The sequence below is a fragment of the Diaphorina citri genome, unplaced genomic scaffold (assembly GCF_000475195.1).
Source record: "Diaphorina citri unplaced genomic scaffold, Diaci psyllid genome assembly version 1.1 scaffold1313, whole genome shotgun sequence".
Classification (NCBI taxonomy): Eukaryota; Metazoa; Arthropoda; class Insecta; order Hemiptera; family Psyllidae; genus Diaphorina; species Diaphorina citri.
In genome coordinates, this window is record NW_007378742.1 from 72,181 (window position 1) to 84,501 (window position 12,321).

The 12,321-nt window shown below is 38.1% G+C and overlaps 1 protein-coding gene across 1 annotated transcript; it reads right to left on the bottom strand.

Annotated features, from left to right (window-relative positions):
- Positions 1-4,156: 4,156 nt before the first annotated feature.
- LOC103515291 (variant-silencing SET domain-containing protein-like) lies at positions 4,157-7,338 on the bottom strand. Its single transcript, XM_008480225.2, has 5 exons — positions 6,270-7,338; positions 5,889-6,042; positions 5,545-5,768; positions 5,247-5,460; positions 4,157-4,983 (listed from the first exon to the last, which is right to left on the bottom strand). The coding sequence occupies exons 1-5, from the start codon at positions 7,336-7,338 to the stop codon at positions 4,203-4,205; spliced, it is 2,442 nt and encodes an 813-aa protein (XP_008478447.2). The 3' UTR covers positions 4,157-4,202.
- Between the last annotated feature and the right edge of the window lie 4,983 nt (positions 7,339-12,321).

A 12,321-nucleotide genomic window follows, 5' to 3' on the forward strand; every position in this document is an offset into this window, starting at 1 on the left:
GTAGGTTGGTAAGCAGTACACTGTTAACGTCAAATCAGCAAAATATGCCACTATTAAGAAGATTACCTGACCATTTAGGGCGAAGTTACTTAGTTGCTGCATTGGTTTGAAGAATACTTACTATCCCCTCTTGGCATTTGTCTAGTCTCCTCTTTTCATCAGTTCTTTGGAATTAGGAATATTCGGTCACTAAGTGTTTTCAATACGATACCAATCGTAGCCAAAAATTCCTACCAACTCATTCTACCAATTCTTTCGTGAGTGACGCACATTTGGAGAGCAGATTTGCGTCTGGCAGCGGATTTTAAAGGTTGAAAAACGCTGGTTCAATGGTGGGCATTCCTGATATTAATGATATATTATCGAGGTATGTGGGATTACTCATTGGTATGCGACAAAGGGGATTGGACAGTGGCGTAGCGTGTATGTATGGCGTGTATGGCGGCCATACAACTCAAAAGTTCACTCTAATGCCCATAAATATTAATGGCATGTACCTACTGTGATGGGACTTGGTAGACCTGTGCATGAGCCCTACAAGGCCCTACACTTGAATTTAGACCACGCTACGCCACTGCCCTGAACTATTCTAGGAAACAATACAGTATGGATCGAAGATAATCTGAGAGTAATTTGTTAGCGTCACATTACCATTATGTTATTGTTATCATAAAGTTATTAAATGTTATTATGGTAGACTATTATTGGTATACCCAGAGTAGCTTTTAATCAAATAGTAGATGGGCGTCGCCCTGCATGACCTTCTAGATGACCCTCTAGATGACCTAGAGTTTGGGGTCAATCTATTCACTATTGTCTTAAAGATAACCATTTACCAGACCATACTAGTGAGCAGAGTAAGTCAGGGTGTCATATGGGTTCAGAGGGGGCCGTTTCCTCTGGTTTATAATAACGCCTTCCCGTCAAAAAAGTTATAAAATTCTATGAATTTTTTGGGGAATAAAAAAAAAGGGGGCAGGGGCACCGGATGAAGGGGAGGGGGCACCCTTGAACAAATGGAATAACGAGATCCTCCTCACCCCCGAATCTAATTGGCTCCCTATGCCGAACGCACGTGTCTGGAGAATTAGTTACTTGAACCCAAATACCCAATGTGTACCTCCCAGCTGCCACGGTAGACAGTATTGGGTACAGTGTCCCCAATAATTAAAAGTGGGGTTCCGCGTGCTCTCCCTATTGTACCTATCCCCCAGCTGCTAGGATATCCAACATTGGGTACACTGCCCCCAATAATTAAAAGAAAGGTTCCGCTTGTTATATATAAAATTTTTACCTACCCCCCTCCCAGGTGCCCGGGTTCCGAGGTATCCAATTTGGGGTACAGTGCCCCTAATTTGAAGTAGGGTTTGGCGTGCTTTACCTTCTGTTACCTCTGTAGGGTTCACCTACTACACCCTTTATCACCCATCATTGCCCTTCATTACCGTTCGACCTTTCATATTGGAGATATTTGTTCGAGGGCCCTTCGACCTTTTTTGTGTTTGTTCCGTTGTTTGTTTTATAATTTGATTACTTAATTAGTTTTGTGTGAGGGTACGTTTTAGGAGGGATGCACACCAAGGCAATTCTTAGGAAGCGATATTAGTTGTCTTTTAACATGATACTGAAGGTTTCGTTCAAATCTCATACCTTCATAATTTTATTAGATGACTTACTTTATCTTGGGTTGGTACGTTGGTAGACTTAAAGGTTATAATCGTTAGGTTATCTATATCATTATTGGGTTTATTGGTATTGAGAGAAAGATTTGATAGAACTTTCTCTATTCGAATCAAGTTCATACTACTTTTATCAACAGCTGTATCATCTCATCTACTCATATTACTTCTTGGTACCTACATATTTACGTTCTTCAAAATAGAACTGGATTTTCTAATGTACTTGAAACCGGATAAGATCTAGGGCCTAGGTTACAAGATCTAGGGCCTAGGTTACAAGATCTAGGGCCTAGGTTACAAGATCTAGGGCCTAGGTTACAAGATCTAGGGCCTAGGTTACAAGATCTAGGGCCTAGGTTACAAGATCTAGGGCCTAGGTTACAAGATCTAGGGCCTAGGTTACAAGATCTAGGGCCTAGGTTACAAGATCTAGGGCCTAGGTTACAAGATCTAGGGCCTAGGTTACAAGATCTAGGGCCTAGGTTACAAGATCTAGGGCCCAGGTTACAAGATCTAGGGCCTAGGTTACAAGATCTAGGGCCTAGGTTACCAAGATCTAGGGCCCAGGTTACAAGATCCAGGGCCTAGGTCAGTTGGGAATGTTGGGAAACCAATGTGTATTACTGTATTATGAATGGCGTTATTCCACAAAGAGCATAAATAGCCGATCTTACCGCACAGAGTTTTCAGTTAATCTAGAATTTAAGAAATACTGGCCTGTGTCAAATGATTCAAATGGGTGACGTCAAAGAAAGACAGTGTCAATGATGACATTTGTATGGAATATGGTCTTCTTGATATGATTAGCGATTTAATTTCCAATTGTTCTCGTTTAGTAGCTTCACAGATTCATCACTGCTTTGGAACAATTCCAACGAGTTACTTGTACTCTCCAGCATATTGTTTAAGAATCTAGTAATGTTACTATCTTACGTTTTACGACATTTATCTGCGCTATTTCCATGATTAGTACGAGTACTTTTATACTGTTTGTTGTGTTTGCCATCTCAAGGTCGATTGTAATAACCGCGTGGTTGATATATGTATATTATATAGTTATATACCTATATTAATTTATCGCAGGAGTCTATCTATCTATCTGTGTCTTGCGTCCATATTAGCTATGCAGTTTGCAGGTGGGTCTTGAGCAGCTGGGTTGAACGGAATTTCCGGATGCGAGTTCTGGGTGTCCAGCTGTTCAGATTCATCATGGGTTTGAACTTCGGAATTAGAATGTTTCCACTAATTTCCATAAACATCTCTAGAATAGGACAAGGGCCGTCTATTGTATGTTCAAGTTTACTTATAAGGAGACTCTATTTCTGCGATTAGCGTTTTCTATGATTATACCTACTTTAACTCTGTCGAGTCTTGTGTTTCGTCACATGACTTATTTCTATTTTATCTTCACACACGTGTTTAGTAATAGTAACCGCTTTATCTTTGTTCTTATTGGCTGATCAGCACACACTTGGGTCTCATTTCCTGTCTGTGGTATTTTTTCCACCATTTTTGTGATCCTGGTAAAAAGACCTTTAATTTGGTATAAAGGTTGACCAGGTTTGGATAAGTCCTTCTATGGGAACAGACAGACAGACAGACAGACTGACAGAAAGACAGACGACACCGAAGCGAATACAATAGTCCGTCCCTTATACCTTTTTATTACTATTGTAATAATAAAGGAAGGACGGACTAAAAACAGAGTTGAAGGGGAGAGCAAAGAGCTTTAGAGCTTTTTGCTATCAGCTTTATGCGGTTTAAATTCGTCACTTCCCTCTACTTGCTCGAAGCTCTGTGCCGTTTTTGCTGCTATCAGTTTCTGCTGTTTTGTGATATACCGCTAGTTATCAAAAGTTGAAGCTATTATGAGTACTTAGAGTGGTATTTAGCAGCGGTTCTGAATAAGACCAAAGGAATTTTTCTTTGTCGTGAGGATTCTAGGTCTACTCTGTTTTAGCCTAAACGAGTGTCCACACATAATCGGCCGGCCGTCGATCGATGTTGACTGAACCGTCCACACTACCTCGATAACAAAGATTCACCTCAACCGGTTGACTATGTTTGGACACACCTAAAGAATAAAAACATAGCCAGCCTAGGAGCCTAGTTAGCTTAGTTGGTAGTGCGTCTGCCTTGTAAGCGCTAGGCCGCGGGCTCGATTCCCGCTCGGGGCGGATTTTATCCTGATGGGATAATGTTCGTTCTCGGAACGGCTGGCTTTCTCCTATCCTGTCTTCCTTCTCTCTGATTTTGGGACGATAAGACCATAGCAGTTACAGTTCCCTCTGTCAAACCTCTTAACAAAAAAATACATGTGTTTTTTTTTTTTATCCTGATGGGATAATGTTCGTTCTCGGAACGGCTGGCTTTCTCCTATCCTGTCTTCCTTCTCTCTTCGATTTCTACGATAAGACCATAGCAGTTATAGTTCCCTCTGTCAAACCTCTTGAAAAAAAAGAATGAAAACAATAGACTTTCTGTGATATTTTTGTTTTTTTTTTTCAAAGTGAAGGATCTCCGTCAAGGTTTGAAACAAAAGTGGTACCACTTCTTCGCGCCTTTCAGTTGAAGATAGTCGGAATCACACTTGACATGCATATCTTCTTGGCTGAGTGACGAGTAGGACAAAGCAATATCAATCTCATCCATTTCGTTTCTGTTCTCTTTTCGAATCCATCTGACATTTTTCGAACCGATTTTCCGAACTTTTTGCAGACATTTTTGTGCTGGCCGTCTCTTTTCGATTCTATTGGAACCGTGTATGGTTGAACGTCTTTGATTGATATCTCTCTTTTTGTTTCCATTATAGAAACGTGATTTTACAATGTGGATATCATTTTTCGAAGGTTCTTCATAAGAGTATCTGTCATAGAGATGTGATTTTACCATATGAAGATCGTTTTTCTGAGGTTCTTCATCACAAGAACATTTGGAAAAAGTATCCGCTGATTGGATGCGAAGAGTATCTGTGGATTGTCTATCTCCGATTTCTATCTCATTCCTCTCATATTCACAGATAGTAGTGGAACTCCATTGTGTTGAGACATTACAGTGAGAACAACTACAGTGCCCTTGCAATCTCTCAACATGACTTTCAGACACATAAAGATTGGTAATGTTGCCTTTGTGGTAACTACTGCATACAGATTCCTCATCGATATAGATGTTTCTACTGTCATAAAAACTTGTTTTTTCTTTGATGATCTCTTCTGACTGATTTTCTGGATAGTCTTCGTTTATCAATGTACGATCTGATGATATTTTTCGAATTACTTTACATTTTCTCTGGTTCATCTGATTAATAAACTTGTTTTTTCTTTGATGATCTGTTCTGATTGATTTTCTGGATAGTCTTCGTTTATCAATGTACGATCTGATGATATTTTTCGAATTACTTTACATTTTCTCTGGTTCATCTGATTAAATTTCCTTCTAGGACTAGTCCTTTCTTCTTTCCCTACAATTTTTCCTTCATTATTATTTACTTCTAAAATTATTTTATAGCTACTTTTTGCGGAAGATTTGATATGACTTGTTTCTATCCCAATATCTTTTGTTCTCAAGCATTTCCTTCTAGGACTAGTCCTTTCTTCTTTCCCTACAGTTTTCCCTTCATTATTTACTTCTAAAATTATTTTATAGCTACTTTTTGCGGAAGATTTGATATGACTTGTTTCTATCCCAATATCTTTTGTTCTCAAGGTGTTTTCCGGTATTTTTTCGATTTTCTCATCCTTAATACTACTTTTAATACTGTTAATATCACTGTTTTCAATTTCTGTTTGTGTTTCTACTGATCGGGCGACAGTATCAGCTTTTTTCTTTGAGTCTCCCTCTTTCAAATCGGTTGGTTCATTCAAACTATTTTCTGTTTGTGTTTCTACTGATCGGGCGACAGTATCAGCTTTTTTCTTTGAGTCTCCCTCTTTCAAATCGGTTGGTTCATTCAAACTATCTACTTCTTGTTTGTCAATCGCTTTTTCATTTGAATCATTTGAATTTTCAGAAGCATTATTTATACTGTTGTATGAATTTAAGGCATCTTCTTCGCTGTTCATCCTGTTCATTTCCCAATTCGAGATCATGGTAGACGTCGCTTTTTCATTTGAATCATTTGAATTTTTAGAAGCATTATTTATACTGTTGTATGAATTTAAGGCATCTTCTTCGCTGTTCATCCTGTTCATTTCCCAATTCGAGATCATGGTAGACACTTCCTTCTTGCAAACATTGTCTCTCTCTGCATGAAAATGTATGTTTTTATGTTGGTTGAGGAGTGCATTTAGATCATTGAGTACGTGGTTAAGTTTACTTGTTACAAATGTCGATACATTTTCGACACTCGTTGTTAGAACACTAGTTTCTTTCCCTATTGTCTCTCTCTGCATGAAAATGTATGTTTTTATGTTGGTTGAGGAGTGCACTTAGATCATTGAGTACGTGGTTAAGTTTACTTGTTACAAATGTCGATACATTTTCGACACTCGTTGTTAGAACACTTTGTTCACTGGTCTTTTTTACATCATTGTGACCTGATTTAATAGCGAGAACATCTTTCACTTTGCATTCATTTTTTTCCTTTGAAATTTTCTTTCCCTTCTGTGCCTCTTAGACTATTTTGTTCACTGGTCTTTTTTACATCATTGTGACCTGATTTAATAGCGAGAACATCTTTCACTTTGCATTCATTTTTTTCCTTTGAAATATTTTCCTCTAAAAGTGTTGCAGCGCAGTCGAAAAACTCATCCTCACTCTCTAATGGTTTTTGCTCAGGTCCTTTCACATCATTTGATTTATTGCAAATTTTATGGTTTGATATCTTCTTTTGACTCGATAGATCATTAGAATGTCCTTTTATGTCACTTTCAGCATTAGCGGATTTGACAAACACGCCCGACATTGTAGATTTAAACGAATCTTCTTGTTGCAAAGTCACCATACTCACTCTGGGCTTTGTTAGATTTAAATTTAGGTGATCAGACTTTTTACGTAGATCTGAATGTTTACTAATTTTAGAAATAAGCGTATTGGAATCACCTGTTTTAGCATCGTGACTAGTTTTATTATTTTGCTCATTATTGTTGTTATTACACTTTTCATCATTTATATTGAGTTTTTCTTCGTCGTGTTTATCATGAATATCTCTTCTATCATGATTAGTTTCATCTCTATCATCTACCATGGTGTTATTTTCTGTTTTCTTTTGGGAAATAGCTTCATTTTCATGGTTTTTCACAGGTAATTTGACACTGTTGAGATATTTATCCATCAGGTATTTCTTTTGAGAACGTTTGTGTTTGATTTTACCTCGATTGATTTTGTTTTCGTCTTTTGAAAGAACTTCACCGGTTTTTCCTTTGTCATTTTCTTTTTTATCTTTTTCTACTTCTTGACGCTTTTTCAATCTTGGTTCGCAAAGTTCCGGAAGAACATCGCGTTTTTCTTCTACTGTCGGTAAATTTGATCTTTCTTCAATTTCCTTTACTTCTTCATTGGGTAAATGACTAGTATCTGTTGTTTTAAATACATAACGATCATATGACTGGGTTGAACATTTTGTAGCATCAACATTGTCTGTCTTGCTCACATTAATCATTTTTGTCTTGCTGGGATTAATCACTTGGAATTGAGTTTTGTTCATTGTGTTTTCTTCCATTTTACATCACATAACGATCATATGATTGGGTTGAACATCTTGTAGCATCAACATTGTTTGTCTTGCTCACATTAATCATTTTTGTCTTGCTGGGATTAATCACTTGGAATTGAGTTTTGTTCATTGTGTTTTCTTCCATTTTACATTTATTCGCCTGCAACTCGTGTAATAACTTCGATACGTTGATGTAACCTCTACTATCCTTCTCCAAGAAATGTGTAATATCTTTCACATTGTTTACTTTATCCGTCAGATGATTGACTTTAGGAGTAAAAGGAGGGCAAACATTATTTCTTTTCAGATCATCTCGCTCTACTGCATTGGCAATCATTATACTGCTTTCAGGTGAAAATTTTAAATTTGGCAACTTTAATGGCATTTTTTCACTAGGAAGAGGATATTTGACATCATTCAACATACGGGGCAAAGTTGTGGAGGGATCTTCTTTAAACAATACTACTTCTTTTTTAAAGCATTGATCTTTGTCCAATGAAAAGGTTAATGTGGGCTTTTTGAAATGAACTTCCTTCATTGTGCTCTGCCTGTTTCTTCCTTCTCCATTATGAATTGATCTCAGCTGCAGTTCTGGTAATTTCAGATTACTTTTGTACCTTGAATTTTGCACGTCTTTTGTAAGGTTGTCATCCATATACTTTTGCACGAGTGTTTGGTGTTGTGGCAAATTGGCTTTCATCAAACCCAAAACATTAGGTGTCAAATAATTATAACCTTTGTAATTTGATGCGAAGTTATAAAGTGAAGTGTCTTTAGTGCATGTAAAAGGAGTACGATAATTTTCTGTTTCGCATTGTTTTCTGTTATCAACAGTGTGTAGTCTATTGTCATATCTGTATTTAGCCAGTCCTATATCAGCAACTTTCCGAAAATCGGAAACATTATTAGAATTTTCTGTTTCGCATTGTTTTCTGTTATCAACAGTGTGTAGTCTATTGTCATATCTGTATTTAGCCAGTCCTATATCAGCAACTTTATTTACATAGGTAGGTAGGTACATGATAACAATACATACCTATTTTCAGTTGTGTGCTCATCCAAACGAGAAAAGGAAGAGGGTTACGAAAATCTATTCTCACTGTTTTCAAGGCAAGAACTCTGTTTTCTTATCTTTAGCCTTAGTAGGGGATTTTCCAATGTTGTGCTACTCATGTACATAGGTAAGTATCTTAAGTAGCATTGTACCCATGTTGAATTTAATATCATGGGAAAAAAGTCTCAATTCAAAACAATAGGCAGGAACAAGTTGGGTAAATGTAAGAAGAAAAGAGATCTTCTACTGTGGGGATCTCCCCTCGTGTCATTGCTGCGGTCAAGGTCAGGGAGCTCCAGAAACCAGAACTTGACTTGGTTGGTTTATTACTGTTGGTACTACCTGGGAGCTAACGTGATGTTGGAGCTAGCGTGAGGTTGATAGACTCTGGATATGGATATGACAGCTTTGACAGCTTTATTAATCTCAGGTGTATGGGCTAGCTTTACATTCTCAACCTATCGGGGACAGACTCTACCATTGCTCTTATTATTCTCTTCGGTGTATTGTATCGTTGCTTTACATTTACATTCTCAACCTATCAGGGACAAACTCTACCATTGCTCTTATTATTCTCTTCGGTGTATTGTATCGTTGCTTTACATTTACATTCTCAACCTATCGGGGACAGACTCTAGACTCTACCATTGCTCTTATTATTCTCTTCGGTGTATTGTATCGTTGCTTTACATTTACATTCTCAACCTATCGGGGACAGACTCTACCATTGCTCTTATTATTCTCTTCGGTGTATTGTATCGTTGCTTTACATTTACATTCTCAACCTATCAGGGACAGACTCTACCATTGCTCTTATTATTCTCTTCGGTGTTTTGTAGATCGTTGGATCAGTCGTGTTTCAAGGTTTATCCGTGTGTGTTAAGCTACGCGGGCGATAAGACAGGATATCCATGGTATCTTTGGCAACGTGGTAGGGAAACTTATATCACAATGAAACATAAATAAAGGAATATAAATCTAATATGTATATTGTATAATAGACTGCGTATGCCTACCTAATATCTAATATATGTATCTATAGATACACGACATTGAAAGATATAAAGGAACATTCCTACAGTCGTGGTCGCTTAAAAATAAATAAATGAGCCCTTTTATACCAATTGTACCAATAACAATATAAATCTAATATAAAAGAATACAAATGAAATATCTACGAAACTACATAGATAAATAATGTGTAGGTAGATCTGGTAGATATATATCTATAATTATCTATTTATTATGTACCTAATTTTGCCGGAAGTTAGTTCTCTGTAGGAAACAATGGCTTAACCCCTCTGTAGAGTGAAGACCTCCCCGGTCTACTATTTTCCGCTCTAGCTTCTTAACACAACCTCATGTACGAAGATTCATGGATATGCTTGCCTTCTTTCTGTTCTTTCTTTGTCTGTAAAAATGTAAACTAAAATGTTAAGAAGACTGTTAGGAGTCTTCTAGTTAAGACTGGTAAGAATCTTCTAATTCTCTAGTATTTCTAACTGCTAATAATTATAATAATTTGTAATTTGTATATAATAATAGTTAGGTACCTATTATAATATTTGTATATTGTTTTCTGCATTTAATTAGAAACACGCACCTGTTTGGCTTGTGTTTCTTACGTTATGGTGATCAGTAAGGTGTAACGAACCAAGGGGTTGAGTTCTTAGACAGGAAAAAAGAGAGCCTATGATGTGAACAGACCTCTATCAACATACATAGTATAGCTAGGTGCCTCCATATAAAGCTAAAAACAGAGTTGAAGGGGAGAGTGAAGAGCTTTAGAGCTTTTTGCTATCAGCTTTATGCGGTTTAAATTCGTCACTTCCCTCTACTTGCTCGAAGCTCTGTGCCGTTTTTGCGCTATGCTCCCTACTCTGTTTTAGCCTAAACGAGTGTCCAACTGTCCACACATAATCGGCCGGCCGTCGATCGATGTTGACTGAACCGTCCACACTGCCTCGATAACAAAGATTCACCTCAACCGGTTGACTATGTTTGGACACACCTAAAGAATAAAAACATAGCCAGCCTAGTTAACTTAGTTGGTAGTGCGTCTGCCTTGTAAGCGCTAGGCCGCGGGCTCGATTCCCGCCCGGGGCGGATTTTATCCTGATGGGATAATGTTTTATTATGGTTTTTTAATTACATTTTTCATCCAATGGCTCCTGCTTATATAGAGCTGATGCCATTTATTTTTGCTTTACAGGCAGTTAACCATACTGTTAAGTTTAATATCGCTCATTACTCATTAAGCCTAACAAGATCATTTGAAGCCATTTCTTCAGGACTTGCTCATTACTGGGTTAATGAAGACGAAGTAAATGATGGCGGAAAGAAAAACATTCAGTAATTAAGGATTTGAATTTAAAGCGCTTCTCAGAAATTCTTGAATGGTGATCTCTTTAACAAAGTTATCCTGGTGAAAGAGGATAATGTTTTTGTGGCGAATCTCAAGTTGGTGAACTCTGATTCACCATTCGTTAGAAGCTTAACCCATCCTTTAGGGCTGTTAGCCCGTACAAATCGGATTTTTGTGTATGGAGTTATGATTCACCATAAAGTCCCTTTCTCCAATGAATTATTTACAACGAGATAACGATTGACAATATTGACCGTAACGGTCCATTGACCAATGACCAATTGGTCACCCGTCACCCATTTAGATAATCGCCAGGCTTGACATTATTTAACTTGCGTGAATCACTGGGCAAATAATTGTTACTCTTTGACAAAGTTATCCTGGTAAAAGAGGATAATGTTTTTGTGGTGAATCTCAAGTTGGGGAACTCTGATTCACCATTCGTAGAAGCTTAACCCATCCTTTAGGGCTGTTAGCCCGTACAAATCGGAGTTTTGTGTATGGAGTTATGATTCACCATAAAGTCCCTTTCTCCAATGAACCATTTACAACGAGATAACGATTGACAATATTGACCGTAACGGTCCATTGACCAATTGGTCACCCGTCACCCATTTAGATAATCGCCAGGCTTGACTACGGTAGACGGACCTAATGACGGATTTAGGGTGGACGTATCTGTTGCTTAAAAATTGAAGGTGCAAGGTGGAGACACACTTTTCCGCATCAGCATCGTGAAGGAATTCACGATGCTGATGCGGTGTTGGTTCCAACACTTTCTGTTTGTCCATATAATCCACCGTTTCACCTCAAATTCATGTCCTCGATATGTTTTTGACACAAAAAGGGACATCCCCAGCTTACTTCAGGTTCAGGAATCTCAAAGTAGAGAGACGGATGTGAAGTACAGAATATAACGATAAACTCTTCCAAAAGTATTGATTACTTGGAATGTCGGAATAAGACCGCGTCATCCCCTCCTTATTTCAGTAAACTTAGAGTACAGAGATAATTACGGAACAGACGATATACCTTTCTATAAAAGTATTGATTACTAGGAATTTCGAAGTGAGACCAAAATTGTGGAGAAGGACCAATTGCTTCTGTTCACATATTAGATACACACACCCTATTTGCTTCTGGACCCGCTACCCAACATCCTTTTAAAGAAGTCTCTTGCATACAATTTTTATTATGGTGGTAAACTCAGAGTACCAGAGATAATTACGGAACAGACGATAAACCTTTCTATAAAAGTATTGATTACTTAGAATTTCGAAGGGAGACCAAAATTTTGGAGAAGGACCAATTGCTTCTGTTCACATATTAGATACAGCTCCCATGGCGTAGTGGTCACTGCGCTCGCCTTGCACGCGGGAGACCCGGGTTCGATTCCCGGCGGGGTCAAGAATTGGCGTAGTGGTCACTGCACTCGCCTTGCACGCGGGAGACCCGGGTTCGATTCCCGGCGGGGTCAAGAAATTTGTATCTGCAAAGGAATCAAATGATTGATTCCGTGACTGGCTGTTGCGGGGCCCACTCAGCCTCGTGAGGAAAATGAGTAGCTATG